This window comes from Neophocaena asiaeorientalis, unplaced genomic scaffold (genome assembly GCF_003031525.2).
Source record: "Neophocaena asiaeorientalis asiaeorientalis breed wild unplaced genomic scaffold, Neophocaena_asiaeorientalis_V1.1 scaffold204, whole genome shotgun sequence".
NCBI lineage: Eukaryota > Metazoa > Chordata > Mammalia > Artiodactyla > Phocoenidae > Neophocaena > Neophocaena asiaeorientalis.
In genome coordinates, this window is record NW_020173922.1 from 4221288 (window position 1) to 4242875 (window position 21588).

The following is a 21588-nucleotide window of genomic DNA, read 5'->3' on the forward strand; positions in this document are numbered from 1 at the left end:
GGCATGTGGGATCTTCCCGGACCAGGGCTCGAACCCGTGTCCCCTGCACTGGCAGGCGGATTCTTAACCACTGAGCCAGCAGGGAAGTCCTAGCCAGTGGTTTTTAACTTTGTGGGATCACCAACTTCTTTGACAATCTGATGGAAAGCTGTGGATCTTGTTCCCCAAAACAGAATTAAGTCAATAAGCAAAATATTATAACAATTTTGAAAATTAGCCCTGCCCTTTGGCCTATGTTCCCATTCCAGAACTAAAGAGGCAGGAAGACACTGTAAAGTGGAATTAAAGGAGCACAGGATGAGGTCCACTCCATGAGAAGGAAGTCACCACCAAAGGCAACCAGAGACTCACTGAGCTCACAGCACTGAACACCCACACCACCTTGTCAACGCCTTTGGGCTTCTGTTCAGACAGGTTTGCTGCTGGCTATAAATGCTGAGAAGGAAGAAGACATGTCCAGCATATCCTGGAGGCTATTCCAGGGCAGAACCCTCAGAAACGTTCCAAAGGAGAAAAGCAAAGAGGCAGGAGTAGGGACGAATATTCTTCTCTTATGGTGTCTCTACTACAGACCACATGGATGGCTCTGCTTTCTAGTATAAAAAGACAGGAGCAACAGACAAAGCAATAAGTGCTCCTACTGATGATCTATGGTCAGGTATTGGAGAAATCACTTCCCATAGTATTAAAACCAACAAATAAAAAGCTCCAAATTCATCAAGTTCCTAAACCAGGAAAAAATAGTCTTAAACCAGGAAAAAATAGTCTTCTTATTCAGAAAATAAGACTTGACTTAGATGTGAGAAAAGACTTCCTAAGTACTTTGAGACACTGAAAAATGTATGTATATGCATGCTAGGGATGGAGGGAGGTTGACAGGGGTTACGACGAGATTTGATTCTTTCTTCGACAGTTCTGAGAAAACAATCATTATATAACCTGGGTTAATCCAGGTTCAGGCCTATATGGAGAGATGGGGGAAAGTAAAGATCCTTCCCACTTTGGGGTGACTATAAGGACGACAAATAGCTCCTTATCTATCATAATATAAAGTTGAATTTTCCAACAGTGAAAAATGCCCAGATCTGAATAAGCTACTTTGTGGGCTTGTGAGTGCCACATGGACAGGATGGATGACCTTTTGCCAGGTACATAAAAGAAAAGACTCAGGTAAAAATTGGGTCTCTAAGGTAACTTTCTGCCTCATATCTAACTGCAAAATATTGTTAAAATAATAAAAATCCAAGGACTGAGTAACACTAACCCCACTCAGTAATCCATGATTGATTCCCAATACTTACATAAATAGGCATATCTCAGAGATATTGAGGTCACTGTTCCAAACCATCGCAATAAAGTGAATATTGCAATAAAGCGAGTCACATGAATTTTTTGGCTTCCCACTGCACATAAGTTATGTTTACACTATACTGTAGTCTATTAAGTGTGCAACAGCATTACGTCTAAAAAAAAGTAGGTACCTTAATTAAAAGATACATGACAGGGCTTCCCTGGTGGTGCAGTGGTTGAGAGTCCGCCTGCCAATGCGGGGGACGCGGGTTCGTGCCCGGGTCTGGGAAGATCCCGCATGCCGCGGAGCGGCTAAGCCCGTGAGCCATGGCCGCTAAGCCTGTGCATCCGGAGCCTGTGCTCCGCAACAGGAGAGGCCACAACAATGAGAGGCCCACGTACCACAAAAAAAAAAAAAAAAAAAGACACATGAAAAAAACCAATACAAACCAAAAAACCAATTACAATAGTAACATCAAAGATCTATTCATCAAAGAACTAATCACAGGATCACCATAACAAATATTAATGAAAAAGTTTGAAATATTGTGAAAATTACCAAAATGTGACACAGAGACATGAAGTGAGCAAATGCTGTTGGAAAAATGGTAGCAATAGACTTGCTCGACACAGGGTTACCACAAATCTTCAATTTGTGAAAAACGCAGTATCTGCGAACTGCAACAAAGTGAAGCACAATAAAACGAGATATGCTCGTATTAGAACAGGGACAGCAAACTATTTGTAATAATCAGATAATATTTTAGGCTTTGTAGGCCTTATGGGGTGATTTTCCCAACTACTCAACTCTGTCAGTGTAGCAAGAAATCAGCCATAGACAATACCTAAATGAGTGAGCGTGGCTATGTTCCAATAATACTTTATTTATGGACACCAGAATCTGAATTTCAAATAATTTTCAGTCATGAAATATTTTTCTTCTTCATTTTTTTTCAACCATTAAAAAATGTTAACAACAACCTAGCTTCTGGGTCATACAAAAAAAGGCAGTAGTCCCAATATTTTGCTTCAGGCCATAATTTGCTGGTCCTTGTGTTAGACACTTCATGGCTGGTATTTATACGGACCTTTCAAACTGCACAATTCCAGCAGCCCCTGCAACCCCATGCCTCAACCTCCTTCTCCCTTACACAGGAAATAGCAAGCAAAAAAACTTGGTAATTCAAGGCAAAAAACAGAAAACTAGAGACTACGAATTGCCCAAAAGCAAATAATCTAAACTGATTATTAAAAAATAAGGCAACTCTTACCACTGGAGAACTTTTGAAAGTCTGTTTTAATATAGACTAACAAGAGGAAAAGTTGGTCTGAATTAAAGACTTTAAAATGCAATTTTATTGTTCACCAAGGAAGTATTACTGCAAAGCAGAAGGCCTAACAGGCCTGTTTTAATGAATAGATGACTCATCTGTAATCAGTGCATTAATTGTTGAGATTCAAATGGGTACTCTTAAAGTACTGGGAAAAATGGCTTCATTTTTAAAGCAGGTTAAGCATTCCCCCTACAGCCTTTTTTAAAGTATCAACTTGCTTTGCAAACTATTTATTTCCAAAGACCATAGAAGTAAACAACCATAAAACCCTGACAGATTTATCACAAATTTTAAGCTATTAAATTTCAAAAAATTTAAACCCATGTGTATTTGAGTAAGAAACAATCCATTGTCATTACTCTCAGTATTACAGGGTCAATGCTGCCAGTCTCCCAGTCCCTAGGGTTGACACTATACCTTTTGCCTTTTTTCAACCCTTTCAAATTATTTCGAAGCTTGTCCTCATCTTGGAGTTTCACTTCTCTTGCCCCAGTCTGGAGATTCAGCCGCACATGGGATCCTGCAGGAACAGCATGACCTAAAAGCCAAGAAGAGAGGAGACTTATGACCTATACAGTACCTGGAGGGACACTGCATGTGAAAAGTTCCTTCAAGCGAAGTGCATAGCACAAGTTATCTTGGAAAGATGAGGTAAACCCCGAGCATAAAAGAGTAATGATGTAGCAAGAATTCAAGTTTTCTCAATTCTGGCAGGATCATAGCAAACTCCAAGTTACACCAACCACTGTGCCTCCATCAGAGAACCAAGGAGCTGGGGAAACACCACTCCAAGACAAACTGTTCTGTTCCTGCCATCCCACTTCAGCAGGGAGTTTCTATACCTTTGCCTAAGAATTAAAAGGGAACTTGAGTACCTGAGTGTATGTGTATAATGATCCACTTCTAACCTCAAACCCATCCAAAATGCCTCAAGGATTTTTAAAAAGGTATGTTCAGAGTAGAATGGGGAAACCTATCTCTGCGGAGGCTCCCTGAATTGGGGGTTAGATGATGCAAAAAGTGAGACCCAGACTGGGAATAAAGGGAATCCCAAATAGATGGTGCCTTTCGTGCAAAGACTCAGACACGGAAAGTGACAGGCTGCATTCAGGAGGCAGGGAGCAGAAGAGCTTGGAAAAACTGGAAGGGCTGTGGAGGCTGCTGTCTTGATGTGCCACTGGAACCCCAGTTTGGGTAGGAAAATAAAGGATGGTTGAGGAAGTTGGTTCTGGGAAGAGATGAGGCCAAATACTGGCAAGAACAAGAAACTGGTAACTTCTATCCTATTCCTATGATCATGGAGCAAGAGGTAATTTTTTTTTAGCATTAATTCCATCTCCAAGGGAGTTCCCTGGTGGTCTAGTGGTTAGGATTTGGTGCTTTCCCTGCCGTGGCCCAGGTTCAATCCCCAGTCCGGGAACTGAGATTCCACAAGCTGCGCAGCACAGCCAAGGGGAAAAAAAAAAAAATCCCATCTCCAAATGTATGAAAGGGAGAGATTATCTCACCTGGAGAGATCCAAAACCAACAAAACAACAAGAGTATCTTCCCGGCTGAAGGCTAAGTAGGTCATCCTTGATCTTCCCTCTACTTTAAACCCCATATACCCAATCTCCCAAATCTGGTGTTTCTCCTGCCACATGTCTTCTTTCTTCTTGAATGCATACCTTTCTCTCTGCCCTCCCCACCACTGCCCTTCTCTGAACCATCACCATCTCTCTTCTGGATACTGCCAAAGCCTTCTAACTGGCCTCTACTATCTCCTCTTACCTCCTAATCAAACTGTTCTTTACAATGAATGATTTTTTTTTCTTTCAAAACACAAATCTGACTATGTTATTCCCCTGCCTCGAACCTTTTGATGGCTTCCTACTGTTCTTAAAGATGAAAATCTTCATGCTGGTCAATTAGGCCCTTTTTAGTATCTAGCTCCTTGCCTGCCTCTTCAAACTTGTCCACTCCTCGTTCCCCATGTTCTAGGCCACACTAGCCTTCTTCCATTCCATGAAAGGAACATGCTCCCTCCTACCACAGGGCCATTCCACCTGCTGTTCCCTTCACCCAGAATGCTCCTTCCAACCCCAGCCTCCATCTCTTCATTCTTCCAATCCCAGCTAAGAGTCGTTTCCTCTCTGAGAGGCATCCTCTATTTCCCCAGACCAGATCTGGCTTCCATCTAAAGGCTTTCACACAACACCATGACCCGTTTTCTTTCTCTTTCCTTCTTTCTTTTTTTTTTTTTGACCACCCCATGCAGCTTGCAGGATCTTAGTTCCCCAACCAGGGATTGAACCCGGGTCCATGGCAGTGAAAGCACCTAGTCCTAACCACTGGACTGCCAGGGAACTCCCTGCCATGCCCCTTTTTCTTAATAATACTTACCACAATCAATAGTTACATCTTAGTTTATCTTCAGGGTCTATCACATATGCAAGCATATAGTAAACCCTCAATAATTATATATTAAGTGAAAAATCAAAAATGGAAAAGAGAAAATCCTAGCTTATCTAGAGGTGTGTGGAAATGCTAACAAGGATTTTCACTAGGACAAGTAGATTCATAATAATTAGCAGTCATAGTTATTTTTAGTAGTAATTGTACTAATAACAGTAATAATAATATCTTGAATTTTCAGACTTTTGAAATTAGAAATAAAAAAGAGAAAAAGTACATGACTTTAAAAGTTTCAGAACATAACAGGTTAGACTGTGCTAAGCTGGCCAAGGAAAAGACTAGGATCTTATGTGAATCCATTTATTTTATTTGGGGAAAATTCCAAAATTAATCCCTTCACATAAGCCGCCACAGGGGGCAAGAGCAACCACAATAACATTAACTTAAAATACAGGTTAGGCTCATTTAAAATACATGAAACCAGCCACAGCAGCAGTGGCAGAGGCAACAGAAAACACAGTATTTCAAATGTTTTCACCCCTTTGGGAAAAAGGCCAAGTTAGAGAGTGTGATCTGACCTGCTTCCTTCTAGGGCCTCTCTGAAGGGACCAGAACACTGGAGAAGAACAGAACAGAGGCCAAAAGTCACCAGATACATGCAGGGATTGGGAGGTAAAGGGGAAGGGGACAAGCAGAAAATAAGACAGGAATCCAGAAAGGCAAATAGGCCTGCAAAGTGTGCAGTGTCTATTTCCCTAACCCTGGCTCCCTGAGGGGGGAAAAAATAGGTGGTAGACTGCATCATTGTCACCAGTTCTGTTCCATCCACCCCCGTTACCATGTGACCTCACAGTCCCTCCTACTAGTAGTAGAGTGTACTTTCCCAACCTTTGACTTTGGACTTGGCCTGTGACGTGCTTTGGCCAGCAGGATGTTAGGAAATGTGCCACAGATGTTTGAAATGTGCTTGTGTGTTTCGCTTTTCTCTTGGAATTGTGTAACACTGTGAGAAGAACATGCTCTACTAGCATTCTGATCCAAGAAGGATGAGAGACCCATGGAGCAGACGTGGACCCAAAGTGCAGACTGGAGATGAACCCAACTGAGCCCAACCACAGTCAGCCAAGTCTAGCCTATCTGCAGACATTTGAACAAGAATAAATGACTGGATACCTTTTTTAACTTTTTACTTTGAACTACCTTTAAATGCACACCTGCAAAAATAGTATAGAGAGTTTCCATATATCACTTACACAGCTTTTCCCAATGTTAATATCTTATATAGCCATAGACAGTTACTGGGAAATTAATACCAGTAACCAAACTAAAGATCCTTTTCAAACCTTACCAGTGTTTCCACTAAGGTCCTTTTTTGTTCCAGGATCCCATATGGCCTTTGGTTGTTATTTCTCCCTAGTTTCCTGCACTCTACAACAGTTCCTCAGTCTTCCCTTGTCTTTCATGACCCTGATACCCTCAAGAAATAAATACTTATCAGTTATTCAGGACTGTCTGGTTCTTGTCATGATTAAACTCAAATCATGCCACCTTGACAGAAGAACAGAAATTATGTCATGCTCTTCTCAGTGTATCATATCAAAAGGTTCGTGATGTCAACATGTCTTATACTGGTGATATTGGTCTTGATCAACTAACAAAAGTAATCTATACTGAGCTTTTCCACTGTGGTAAACAAAAATCATGGCAAACTACCAAACTGTAGAAAACAGTCTGGCCGTTTCTCAAAATGTTAGACAAAGAGCTACCATATGAACCCAGCAATTCTTCACCTAGGTGTGTTCACAAGAGAACTAAAAACATATGTTCACACAAAAACTTGTACATGAATGTTCACTGTAGCATTATTTGTAATAGCCAAAATGTGGCAACAACCCAAATGTCCATCAACTCTGAGAAATGAACAAACAAAATGTGGTCTATCCATGCAGCAGAATACTATTCAGCCACTAAAAGGAATGAAATACTTCAAATCATTAAACTGTATCTCAATAAAACTGGAATAAATAAATAAATAAAATACACAGTAACTTAAAAAAAGGGATGAAACACTGATATATACTATAACATGGACGAACTTTGAATGCATTAAACTAACTGAAAGAAGACAGATACAAAAAGTCACATATTATATGATTCCTTTCATATGAAATGTCCTGAATAGGCAAAGACAGATACAAAAAGTCACATATTATATGATTCCTTTCATATGAAATGTCCTGAATAGGCAAATTAACAGACATAGTAAATTAATGGTTGTCAGGGGCTAGGGGAAGGGAGGAATGGGGAATGACCACTAATAAGCATTGTTTCTTTTTGGGGTGATGAAAATGTGGTGATGGTTACACAATACTGTGTGTATACTAAAAATCCCTGAACTGTTTAAAAAAAGATCATGGGGGAAATATTCTGAGATTATACAAAGCCTCTTTTTCCTCAAACCTCTGCACACCATTAGAGGGATCCGTTTGCAACAATTACCACTGTGGAGACGGTCTAATAGCAATTTTCTACTCCCCTCCTTCCTTACACATTTATTAATTGAAATTTCACTACAAGGAAAAACTGTTCCTCCTCCATCTACTTAATTATTTACTTTATCAATATGTTCTCATGGATATTTTATTCTATGAGTTATAATGCAATATTATCATTATTTTGTTGCTCAAATTATTTCAGCTTTGGCAACTAGGAGCTCCTTCAGGTTAGCTCTTGTGTTCCTTTGGAAAGTCTCTTTCCCCCATCATTTTCTTTTTTCAAGTACTTCCTTACTTTCTGGATCCATAAGATGCTCCAAGTTTATCTTGCATTTTCCTTTTCCCAGCCCTGGAATCAACCATTTTTCAAGGAGTCCTAGTTTTTTATTGAAGAACAGTGTTTAGAAACCATGATCTGCATGATAGGTGTGCTCATTACTACTAGGTTGTCATTGCTTCTGGGCACTCTCTGGGTCAGAGATAAGAAATTTATATGTGTGTATACATATATGCACATATACACATCTGTATTTCTACATCTATTTGTCTGTGGACCTCTTAAAAACTACAAGTTTATACTGATACCTCAGATTCCAATCAGCCCCACAGGGTTCATCTCCCCCATTTCCTTATTTGCAACTTCTTTCTCCAATAGTGAGAAAACTGGTTCTTTTTACCTACAATATTATATTTATTGTTCAATACTAGTACACATACAAAGTAGTTTCAAAACTGCTAACCCATACCCCTGTGAGAAACACATTTGACAAACTAGATTACAGCATTTACATACAGCTCCTTTGTCTTTAATTTTACAGTATCTAGTCAAAGTTATCATTTCACAAGGTCATTTAGGTTAGTTCCATTCTTCCCTACCCCCATCAGTATGATTATGTTATCAATTTGGTTCATTTGTTAGTGTCTGTGTTCCACTTTGTTGTTTCCATTCCTCCACATCCTGGTTGGTTCAATTTTTTATTTGGGGGCATATGAAGGGTACGTGAACTATTACTATGGTTCTAAGAGTCAAAGCTATACAAAAAGAAATTACTGTTGTTTTAAAGCTGAGTTTTGAGTGGTTTGTTTATTGTGGCAATTCATTCCAGTGGTCCGGAAACAAGGAATTTAGAAGTGTCCAATATAAAAAAGTTCTTTTTTTCTGAAATTACATCATTTCTATCTTTTTAGTGTTAAAATGTCCTTTTATAAAATGAGATAATGATGATGGTGGATGATAGTGGGTTGTATCTATGTTAAGGCCCTTAACTCAGCAAAGTAAAGAAACTGGCCTTTGGTCCAGTTCGGACTTTGGTCTGAACTTTCTTTTAAAGTTTTCTGGTCCATGGAACACCATAGTCTAGAAACCACCCATCTATTCTATCAACATTCCCTAGGAGGTTTGAGAATTATTCCCATGGTACACTTTAAATTACTGAATTTTATGGTATATAAATTTTATCTCAATAAAGTTGTTTTAAAAATTAATTTCTTTGGATATAGCAGTACTTCTTTTGAATCCCAGGACAGCAATTAGGCTATCAGATATAGGGCAAGGTGACAGCAAGTATTCCTAAGGGCCAAGAAAAAGCTAAGTTCAGAGCCTAAACACAAACCCAGAAGGATAGTTCTGGGTAGGGTAGAAAGAAGAAAATGAGCCTAGAAAGCCTGAGGCCATCAAACACCTAGGCAAGAGGAATACTGGTAGAAGGGCAGGTAAGAAATATTGATCCAAGATGCAGAAGCCAACTCAAATGCCCATGGGAGGCAGGCAAATAAGAGAGATGAGTGAGGAAGGCCATCTGTAAGACAACAGGGAGTGGTGAGGGCTGAGGAAAAAATGCCCCCTCTGAAAGCATTCAAATTTTAAAATACAAAAGCTAAACAAAACATATCTATATATGGAATTCAGCCCACAGCCAATTTGTGACTATGTAGGAAAAGATGTTTCACCTATTGACAAATCTTGCCTGACTCAGTATTTGTCCCAACTCACCCAAGTGCCCAATGATTAGAAACTTAGCCCTCCTGGGCTCAGAGTGGCAGCATCCTCCTTGGGTAGTGCCCACAATGAGCCTGCTGTGCAGTCTGACTGCCCTGCTTCAGCGGAGACAGGGCCAATTGAGATGCATGCCACAGTGCCCTGGTTTCTGCGTTGGCATCAGATGCCTTGGGAGTTATATGTCTTTGGGAGGTGTCTCTGTAGGCTTCTGCCTGGAAACCTCCCCCTCCAGGGACTTCTAGGCTCTTTCAAGTCAAACCTGGACACAATGGCAGAAAATCAAGGGCTGCCGCGGCACAGCCTGCTCAGATGAGAGCTGGCCATGAGACCATGAGCACTGTAACTCTGCTACCCATGCAGCTCTTTCTTTGAGGGCCAGGTAAATTCAGGCAAATTCCTTTTTATTTTTTAATATTCATGCCCTTATGTGTCACATGACAAGAATCTATCGTGTCTGCTTTCACTGTGTTAGATTGTTGTGAAGAATAAATGAGAAAACACTGTGTCAGTGCTCAGAAGAAGTTAGAAGTGCTTCAGGAAACACAGCCCCAAAAAGGTAAATGTCGGGGCTTCCCTGGTGGCGCAGTGGTTGAGAGTCCGCCTGCCGATGCAGGGGACACGGGTTCGTGCCCCGGTCCGGGAAGATCCCACATGCCATGGAGCGGCTGGGCCTGTGAGCCATGGCCGCTGAGCCTGTGCGTCCGGAGCCTGTGCTCCGCAACAGGAGAGGCCACAACAGTGAGAGGCCTGCGTACCGCAAAAAAAGAAAAAGAAAAAAAAAAAGAGAAGGTAAATGTCAACCAGAATAAAACAAAGACATTTTATTTATCAAGTCCTGTAGGTATGTGATTTTAAAAGAAGTTTTTACAAGAGTAAAAATTCCCAATTATGTCGAGTTTCTAAAGGGCAGGGACCAATTACTTGTGCCCACAGCTCAGGCTCAACTCCAGGCACACAGTAGGCCACCAGAAAGGTCAGCTTGAATGCCAGCCCCCTGGCCCCCACTTCCAAGACCAGAAAGAATAGGAAGAATATGGGACAGGAAGCAATGCCACTCACCTCCAAGCTCCTAACCAGGGCTGGTCAGAGCTGAGACTTTACAAGCACAGTTGCCATGGCTACCACAGCCCTATCCTCCTGCTTTATTATTCAAAAACCCCAAACAAGTCCTGGCAAGATCCCTGCCTCACACAAATGAGCATCTATCCTGTCTCCACGGCAGGACTTGAACTGAACCAGCAACAAAAAAAATGTGCACAAACCTCTCTAGGGTGCTGAACCCTGAACCAATGCTTAATGTTTTTTGAAGGGAAACACAAATGGAGACCTTTTTTGTAAGCAGCAAAACACAGAGTGAACCAGTCTGTATTGTCATTACATTTATGCATTTTCTAAAGGACTAAACAATGGCAAAATGAGAAAAAATAAAAATATTCTCCAAACTGATTTTTTACTCTGCTGTAATCTACAGTCTGGGCAGGGCCTTAGAAGAGTTCTCTGGCATGGCTTCCAAGCAAGGGTGGAAATCCATCACCTACATTAAAGCCCTTCAGATCAAGAGACTCCACAGTCTTCCTCTGGGAACAGCTATCCTCATCGCTCCCACCACATTCCAGAACTACCCTCCAAAATTTTATCTGCTGTGACCTAACCAATGTCTCCTTTCCAGTTCTCAAGAAGGACAGACAACAGCTGGGCACCAACCTCTGTACACAGAATTCACAACAGCAGTGCTCTCCAAGTACAAGGACTAGCAATGCTACTTGCAAGATTTCCTGTTACAGTTGGAGAGGTACTCTGAACAGCCATCAGGACAAAGGCTCAAAGTAACCATATCCAGGACACCGTGAGCCTCTTTCCACAACTGGCTAGTCAACAAGCATTTACTGAGGATTAGGTAAGAGCCTGCCTGCTCTATTCTAGGCATTCCTTCTACCACACTTTACTGTGTACCCACTGAAGAAAGCCACCTGCTGTGTTGGGCACTGGGAAAGATACCACATTAACAAAACCAATAGCTGCCATTGAGGAATATGAAGTAAACAAGGAAGAGGGGTAACAATATTTAGAGTCCCAAGTCCAGAGAACAGCTTTCAGGCAAGCAAAGAAGTGGGCATATTCAGGGGACAATGAATAACTCCATTTGAAGCTCAGCATATAACAGAAAGAGAAGGAGCAAAGAGGCTAGTTAGAAAGCTATTATACTTGACCTAATCAGATATAATCAAGCCTGAATGAGGAGAATGGGTAGGGAATGGGAAGAGTGAGACGGAGTAAGGGATGACAGTATTTTGACCAGAAAAACTTAGGAATTCTATCTGACAGGGGTCAGTCCTCCTTCCCTCAAAAGCACCAGACCTTTAAGCATGTGCAGTGACTCCTCGCACCAGCCCAGGAGACCTGTCAGAGCCCCACATAAATCCACAGGTAAAGGAGAAGAGGGGAGAAGGGGCAGAGGGGCTACTTTCACCCAGAGACTCAGGATGGGTATCCCACACCTGTTTCCTAGCCCACTGATTGCCTCCGTTCCCCTTTTATCTCTACCCTCAATGTGTTCCATGTTCCTCTTTAGCTCAGAAGAAGACCCAGTGAGACTAACAGATATATAGCACAGCCCTTTAATCAGAGCACTTGAGCTTTTACATCCATGCTGGGAACTGGTTTTCAATAACCCTATTGATTGCTATAGTCTACTAGTTCCTGCCATTTCTTTTTTTAGAGATATAGTCCCCCACCCACATCCTACTCTCTCAACCCTACAAAATGTTAAATATATTCAGATTTCAATCCATTTTCAATTGTGCATACATGTATCTGTTGGGGATGAAGAGACGGGGGAAAGACTTGAGAAAATTAGAGGGATTTCCCTGGTGGTCCAGTAGTTAAGAATCCATCTTCCAATGCAGGGGACGTGGGTTCAATCCCTGGTCAGGGAACTAAGATCCCACATGCCACGGGGCAACTAAGCCCGCATGCCACAACTAGAGATCCTGTGTGCCACAACCACAGAGCCCATGCACTCTGGAGGCCACAAGCCACAACTACAGAACCCACGTGCTCTGGAGCCCGCATGCCACAACTAGAGAGAAGACCCTGCACCGCAACTACTGAGCCCGTGCACCACAACAAAGAGCCTGCGTGCCACAACAAAGACCTGATGCAGCCATAAGTAAATAAATGCATGAATGAAAAGAAAATTAGAAGAGGAAAGGAATCATTAAGAGACCAAAGGCCAGGCAGTTCTTCCAGCTCTCTAATCCCACTTAGGAATTATTGAGTCAAATAAAATCACATTTTGAAAAGTCTCACTACAATTGAAGTTAACCATAAGATACTGGCAATGAGTTTCTCTTAATAATGAGGAGGGGGAAAACAGCAATTGGGAACGAAGGAGTTAAATGTGCACCTTTCCCAGGGGTCAGGGACCTTAGTTCTACTACAGCTCATTTTCTGGAGAAGACTTGGGGATTCTAGAGTGCCTGCATTTCCCACCCAGGCACAATTTCATTAGCAGCTCATTAGCAAGAGTGGCAACCATTTCTGACTCTTGTTTTTCACAATATTTATTGGTTAATTGACACTTTGAACACAAGTTGACTGAGAACCAAATAAAAGTGCTAAAACCATTCATTAGTCAAATTTAAAACACAAAGATTGTATTCTAAACAAACCCTTTGCTCTCATTTATTTTCCTCAAACAGAAGTCATAATTTAATAAGAGGGCTAAGAAAGCAAAGTACCAAGATATTGTGCCATAATTTTTAATCGTTTTTTTCCCACCACATCAGTCCCCAGGGTTCCTGACATCATAATTGGCTCTGTTCTCTTTTACAACACCTGTTACCTCCAGAGCCAAACACAGTTCTGTGAATTATTTCAAAACAGTACCAGCTACTCCTGACCTCTACAATTTCCCCAGTACCTGATGCAAAAGCCCCTCAGTTTGGATGCTCCCTGCAGTGGAAAGAGAGGAAATCCTTAAGTATGAGGGGAGCAAAATTCCTAGGGCCAAATTTCTCTCTAGATAAGTTCTAAAGGATGGGACTCAACTCCCTTCCTTTTTGAGGGAGAGGGGCAGAATGCAAACCAGAAGGGGAAAAGATGCAAATGGAGCAATAGATACAGTGTAGAGAAGGCAGTCAAGGAAACAACCGGTCCCAAGTCCTTGCCCCTCATTGTGAGAGGGCCTCCCTTAAATGTAGGCAACATGGACAACAAAATGAGGTTAGTTACCTGAGCCTTCTTTCAGCTATCAAAATGTAATGACAATCCCAACTTGTTGCCTCTTAAAGTTTTGGATCATGAGTATTAAGAGACCTACTAAGCAGTGCTGTGCTTTGCTTTCTTCACCTGCACTGCTTGTCTCACCAGAAGGAGCTACAGCCTCTAGCACTTGGGTGACCTGGGCAGTTATCCAGTCCAGTGGTAGAGGGCACAGGCTAAGGAAGACCCAGGTTCCAGGTCCAGTTCTATCACTTAATAGCTTTGACACCTTGGGAAAATAAGCTCTGTGGTCCATGTACAGAACGGGGCTCAGAGTACTCACTTCATAGAGTTCATAGAGTTCACTGTGAGGAATAAGAGATAATGCAAGTGGGATGCTTAGGGTTGATCCAGAGTACTCTCAACAATGGTGTTTGCTGGACTCTTGTCTCTCTTTGACTTGTTCAGTTTTCCCAGCTATGGGACAGGGACCATTACAGATGGTTAGGCTGAGTGTTAAGCTCTCAGTACATACTTAACTGAGTTCTGTAGAGGATAAGTGAGTACATGATTTTTGTAGAATTTTCATGTGAGACTGCCTCATTAAGGCTGCAAGAAGTTCAGTAACAATGAAGCCTACAGGGCATCCAAATTGAGAGGGCAGCCAGTTAAATCAAGGTTTCTACCACACTGAAAAGATGCACTATAGCCTTCTTTGGCTGGGGCCAGCAGTAGGCCAACCAAACCCATGGAGCAGTCCTATCTATCCTATTCCCCAAGTCAGAACAGAAAATAGAGGCCATAACCAGCAGCATGACTTAAGCAAACGTGGGGAGGATTTAAATGAGAACAACTGCCAAGCCAGCAACAAGGGAAAAGGGTTTCAGATTTCCCGATAAACTTAACTCAAACACAGGCTCAAGCCAGTTTTGTAACAATGCACCATAAGGCTTATAAAAGCAGCTGCCCTGCTCTGGCTTCATGTTCCTCACGGGACAGTGCTTGCAGGTGCCCACCCAAGCATGGGTGAGAGGTCTGGATGTTCCAGGCCACTGAGCACAAGGTTGGTGCTTCAGCAAACCTGCTAATATGTACACTCTTGACAAGCAGCCTGCTTCATACTTCCAACCTGTCATCACAACAGCTGATGCTGCCCCCAGCTGTGCCTCCCCACAATGCTCCCAATCCTAAGCACTTAATGTTAACTCTACAACTGTCACTTGATTATATACACTCTACCTGCTATACACTCTGAAGTCCCCTACAAGTACCCAGGCAGTGCTTGCAAGTTCTGGCCTTCGTGCTTACTACCATTCATGAGTGGATTCACTCCCTACTGAGTGCTTCTGGTCTGGATCCCTTTTGATAGAAATCACCTCACAAAAAACCACTGCCAAGACACCCTCTTTCCACCTGCCATTTCAAATTTATGAGAGAAGGCAAACCCTTCAGAACTCCACGGACACCAGCATCGTGAGCTATAAGGAACCTTAGGAGATCATGAGAGCTAATCTCCACTGGAAAGATACATGATCTTTGTGCCATGCCTCCTGCCATTGCAGCCTGGCGAAGCATCCCCAAGGACAATTCTGTTGGCACTCTCCTTAAAACATTCAGTGGTTTCTTTGCTACCCTCCCAAGTACCAATACTCCTGCTGGTGTTCAAATCTACCTAATACAGCAAAGTCCCTGCCTAACATTCTCTGCCTTATCTCCCCTCATCCACAAATACCCCATCCTCTGGCCAAATTCACCCATGCTTTCTTTGGTCCTTGATACTGCCTCTTCACTTGCTTTTACTTTGTCAAATTAAAATCCATTTTTTAACGGCCTAACTCAAACAATTCTATGCAGTTTTATACATTGTCTTCCCCTCCTTTCAACCCTGAGTGTCTTGCTTATTCCTCTCAAATAGCACTTCCTCTATTCATTGTTTCCTACTCAATTGGGTTCTTTGATACTCATTCAACAGATATTTACTAACCACCTACAATACGCCAGGTTTTAGGGAAATCAAGGATGAGACATGGCCTCTCTACACTTATGGAAATCACTGGTCTGGTGAGGGAAGCAAATCCATAAAAATATGATACTTGTCAAATTTTCCCCAGTAGGTTAAATTCTCCTTGAAGTCAGGACATCTTTATATTCCTACAGTGCTAAACAGAGTGTCTCGTAGTAAATGTCCACTGTGTGTATGTTCCAAAACAAAGGTAAGTTAGCTTTATGGGAAGAAAAGCAAAAAATTTCCTCTTTCTGAAATGTGGGGCAAAGGGATGTACTGCTGCAAAGACAGTCTTCAACATGGGATCATGGGAAAATAAAACCTAATTTAATAAATACAACACATATTTTAAAATATGTTTTAATTCTACAGTATCATTCCTCAACCCACAAGTTAAATGAGATAGAGGTACAAAGACTAAGAATTGCACAAAGAGGGACTTCCTTGGCATTCCAGTGGTTAAGACTCCACGCTTCCCCTGCAGGGGCACGGGTTCCATCCCTGGTCGAGGAACCAAGATCCCACATGCCACGCCAAAAAAAAAAAAAAAGAATTGCATAAACAGAAACAGAGAGCAAGAGATCAAAACAGAATGAGAGACCTACACTGTTGGTGAGACTATAAGCTGGTACAGCCACTATGTAAAACAGTATAGAGGTTCCTCAAAAAAACTAAAAATATAGTTGCCATATGATCCAGCAGTCCCACTCCTGGGCATATACCCAGACAAAACTATAATTCAAAAAGATACATGCACCCTTATGTTCATAGCAGCACTATTCACAGCAGCCAAGACATGGAAGCAACCTATATGTCCATCAACAGATGAATGGATAAAGAAGATGTGGAACACACACACACACACACACACACACACACAATAGAATACTACTCAGCCATAAAAAGAATGAAATAATGCCATGTGCAGCAACATGAATGAAACTAGAGATTATCACACTAAGTGAAGTAAGTCAAAAAGAGAATGACAAATACCATATGATATCACTTATATGTGGAATCTAAAATATGATACAAATGAACTTATGTACAAAACAGAAACAGACTCACAGACATAGAGAACAGACTTGTAGTTGCCAAGAGAGAGGGAGTTTGGGGTTAGCAGATACAAACTATTATATATAAAATGAATAAACATCAAGATCCTACTGTATGGCACAGGGAACTGTATTCAATATCCTGTGATAAACCATAATGGAAAAGAATATGAAAAAGAATGTACACATATGTATAACTGAATCACTTTGCTGTACAGCAGAAATTAACACAACATTGTAAAGCAACTATACTTCAATAAAAAAAATTTTAAAGAAAAAAAGTAAATGAATAACCAACAGCAATTAAAAAAAAACAGAATGAGAGAGAAGCATGGTTGAGCTCTTAACTGTTAGTAAACCACACACATCAGACTTCACTGTGGACTTCAGAGTATTATCACCTCTGATTACAGGCTTCGGTGGATGAACTATTGGTCATAGCTCTACAAGTGCTCTTTATCCTTAAACTTCCAAGTATTCCCAAGTCCACCAAACAGAAGCAAAAGAGATGTGGTGGCTAGGAAGGCAACAAGAAGAACTATGTCAACTGAGAACAGTTGGTGAAGACTCTAAAATTGTATGTGAAATATTTAAGTATACAATTACATTTTTCTGAGAAGGTTTATAGCTTTTACCAGTTTCTTAAAGAGGTCTGTAAATAACTCTCCCAACACACATATAAACATGCATACTTTGGAGAGCCTGTAGGCCAATACTGGGAAGGCTACACAGCAACAGGCATTCTAATACACTGTAGGTAAAGATACAAATTAGTGCAATGTTTTTGGTCATCTGGCAATATCTATTAAAACTGTAAATGTTCATTTCATTTGACCCACCAGATTCCACTTGTAGGAATGTATCCAATAGAGACATTCACCAAAGTACACAACCGATATATTGATAGAATGTTCATTACAGCATTTTAGTAATTTCAAACAAGAAACAATACAAAATGTCCATCAGTAAGGGATTTACTACACAATGCACTTTATGCCTTCAATGGAACACAATAGTCTATAATAAGGAGGAGGGAGAATTACACTAACATAAAAAGATGACTAAAACTAAACAAAAAGAACAAGCTGCAAGTACATGATTTCATCTTTCTTTTTAAAGAACATATATGTTAATGTGGCAGCAATACAGTTTTTAATCTATCTAAATCCTCACATTAAAACAGACTCAGTGACTAGATAGCAAAACCAACCCTATAAGCAACAATTTGTATCAAAACAAAGTGAAAAGATGCCTACAAATCCCCAAACAGAAGTGAAGCAGGTGAAGACAAATCACCAAATCTGCATAGTATCATATTCTGTATGGGAGGACATAGGAAGCAATGACGTGTCTGACAAACTTGAAAAAGGAAAACCCCGAAGTAGTCAATAGGTATTCATACACACACACACACGCGTGCGCACACACACACACACACACACACACACACACACACACACACACACAATAGGCCAGCGGGAGAAGAGCACTTGAACCTAGGAGGGATTTTTCCCAGTCTAATAGTAGGCAAGTACAAGAAAACTGGTGGTAAATTCTCAAGGGGCTAGAGCAATCGAGCCCCACTGAACTCTCAAATTTAATCAACCAGTGCTCCCTATTAGGACAGGGAGACACTGAGAAGACACTTCCAGAAGAGAAATCAAAAGCAGAACTGGAACAAGAGCAATACAGGAAAGAGAAGATCCAGATAAAAGTGCTGGAAGAAAACAGAGCCAGGAATCCTCATAGAGCAAGCTGCCATGTTGAAAACAACAGAAAAAGGAGCACTGCGAATTTTTTTTTAAAAAGATAATTAAAGCCATGCTTCTTTTCTAATTTTCTAAGAAATATAATTTCTCACAAAAATAACCTGAAAAAAGTAATGAGCTCAAATCCTATACAATAACGTTATTATAAGAAAGAAAAACAGAATAAGGAGAGGAATAACATCCCTATGGATGATGAAAACAAGCCAGAAAAACATGCCATGAACAGATCAGAACTGCAACTTGCTATTTCAAAATGAGCTAAACATATGTTTTTGATGATACAAGATATTCAAGAATAAAAATAAGAGGTACCAGAACTCAATGAACGTTAGAAATAAAACAATAATCACAACAAAAAATGCCTTAAAATAAGTAGAAGGTGAAAGGAGAAAAATTTGAAAAACCAAAAATGAAGGAAAAAAAGTAAAATTTATCAGAAACTGACAAATAAAGACAGACAAAAAAGATCCAACATTAAAGAAGAAAACCCAAAAAAGGAAAAAGAATACCAAAAACTATAATTCAAGACAAATTTCCCCTAGGGCCTTCCCTGGTGGTGCAGCGGTTACGACTCCACGCTCCCAGTGCAGGGGACCTGGTTTGAGCCCTGGTCAGGGACCTAGATCCTACATGCTGCAACTAAGAGCCCGCAGGCTGCAACTAGAAGAAAAAAAAAGATACCACATGCCACAATTAAAAAGATTCCGTATACCACAACTAAAGATCCCACATGCCTCAACAAAGATCCTGCACGTGGCAACTAAGACCCAGCACAGACAAATAAATAAATAAGTAAATAAATATTTTTTATAAAAATTGCCCTAAAATAAAAAAAACAGTTTTAAAAAACTATGTATTGGGACTTCCCTGGTGGTGTAGTGGTTAAGAATCCACCTGCCAATGCAGGGGACACGGGTTCAGGCCCTGGTCCGGGAAGATCCCACATGCCGCGAAGCAACTAAGCCCATGCACCACAACTACTGAGCCCGTGTGCCACAACTACTGAAGCCCGCACACCTAGAGCCCATGCTCCACAACAAGAGAAGCCACTGCAATGAGAATCCTGTGCACTGCAACAAAGAGTAGCCCCCACTCACCGCAACTAGAGAAAGCCTGAACACAACAAAAAAGACCCAACACAGCCAAAAACAAAAAAAAGTTATTTATTGAAAGAACACACTGTGTACGTCAGAGAATATTGACCAGGAATGTCTAACAGCAAGATATATTTTACCAAAATTACTGGATTTTAAAGGAAAAAAAAAAGATCATTTGGGCATCTAAGTCCAAATTAAGAAAATTAGTCTTATCAGTGTTTCTGACAGCAAAGCCTACTGCCAAAAGAAGATAAATTAACATATTTAAGATACTCAGAGGAAAAAAATGTGAACCAAGAAGTTTATATCTACCAAAGTGACTTTTGGGTATAAAGACCACAAACTTATCATCAACACCCAAGAAATCAGAGAATATTGTTTCAATGAACCCTGCCTGAAGAATCTACTAGAAAGCCCATTTCAGACAACCAAAATAACTATAAAGAGACACTGTCATTAAGACTGATGTTAAGTCAAATATACATAATTATTCATAGAAATAAGACTAAATGAGTGTTAAAATGAAGAAGTATATAATGGCTATATGCTCTGACAATACAGACACAGTACAGCTGTTTACAAATGATGAGCAAACACACGCAAAAGAATGTTTTTAACTTTTTTCAGAAATCATATCAGGGTAGTAGTATTGCCATTCTGAAACTGTTATATGTATAATATGACACAGGACAAATGAGTAATTATTAGATATTCTAATTGTACACTCTCCTATAACCCAGAACCAGAATTCTTAGTGTGAAAGAAAAGAGATATAGATGTAATATCAAAGAGGCTAAATAAAAATCCTGTACTCCTGAATATGAATATCTGCTTGAATACATGAAGTATATTATCATATATATTAGCTCTTCTCAACTGAAAGACCTGGAAACAATGACCGACACAGTAGCAATGAGCTACCCTAATGGCCAGATTACAGTCTTAAAACATCATTTCCAATTAAAAGAAACCAGAGCTTCTTAGAGCAATGGTTGATTGCAGTCCTAAGCAGGAAATAAACAACATTAGCCTAGACTATCCTGTCACACCAGACGGCAAAAATGCTACCAATAACTACTATGGTAATATCAAAAGCACTTTGGTTCAAATGACCAAAGATAAGACGATTTCAGTTTCAGTAAAAACAGTAATTGCAATGGGTTGAAACTTACTAAACGTTCTTAAAGGAAAAACACTTAATCTCCTTCAGAGGAAGCCTGGGAAACAACTCATTACCTTGAAAACTGAGAAATCAGGAAAAAAATCAAGCATTTATCCTGTCTTTCTTTTATGAACTATACCACTGGATAACCAACTTGTGTATATGGGGAAGTGCCTCTTTATAAAAGTTTTACAGCTAAAAGTAAAAAGGAAATTATAGGTTTGAATATCACCATCTTGTAACCCCACAAAAGGAGAGGCACTCTCCAATACAAAAACTCAAACCTATTTATAGTATTGTGAAAAGGATGGAACCTGAGTCTGATTGAGCCTCTGGATCCAGCTGACAATTTGTAAGAAATATTGAGGTCTGAGGATCATGATGAACTGCATCATGAGTATGAAAGCAGCAAAATTCAATCTGGGAAATGGCCTCAGTTCTTCAACAGACAAACTGTAAAGATAAGGAATGGAAAAAGGAATAACCTGTGGATTCAAGGAAACTTAAAGGATATAACAATTTTTTTAATGGGAAACACTTTAGAGTCTGGGTGTACACCTGGGTGATATACTATTTTAAAATGCAAAGAAGCAACTACTGTAAAAGCCAGGATAACAGCTACATTTGGGGGGAAGGAGATGTTGCAGCTGGGGTGGGACACAGGAGGGGCTTCTGAGGTGCTTGGTAAAGTTCTATTTCTTAACTTGGGTAGTATTTCAAGAGTGTTCCCCTTGTAATTCATTAAGCTTTACATTTTTATTTAATTTTCTGTATCTAATTTTATA

At 40.5% G+C, this 21588-nt stretch overlaps 1 protein-coding gene across 3 annotated transcripts in view; it reads right to left on the minus strand.

Annotated features, from left to right (window-relative positions):
- Positions 1 to 21588, minus strand: part of SIL1 (SIL1 nucleotide exchange factor) — a 282845-nt gene that overhangs the window by 86419 nt on the left and 174838 nt on the right. For all 3 annotated transcript variants that reach the window (XM_024752381.1, XM_024752380.1, XM_024752382.1), the window contains exon 4: positions 3042 to 3162. In XM_024752381.1, the coding sequence (XP_024608149.1) occupies positions 3042 to 3162 (121 nt within the window). The remainder of the gene's footprint in view (positions 1 to 3041; positions 3163 to 21588) is intronic.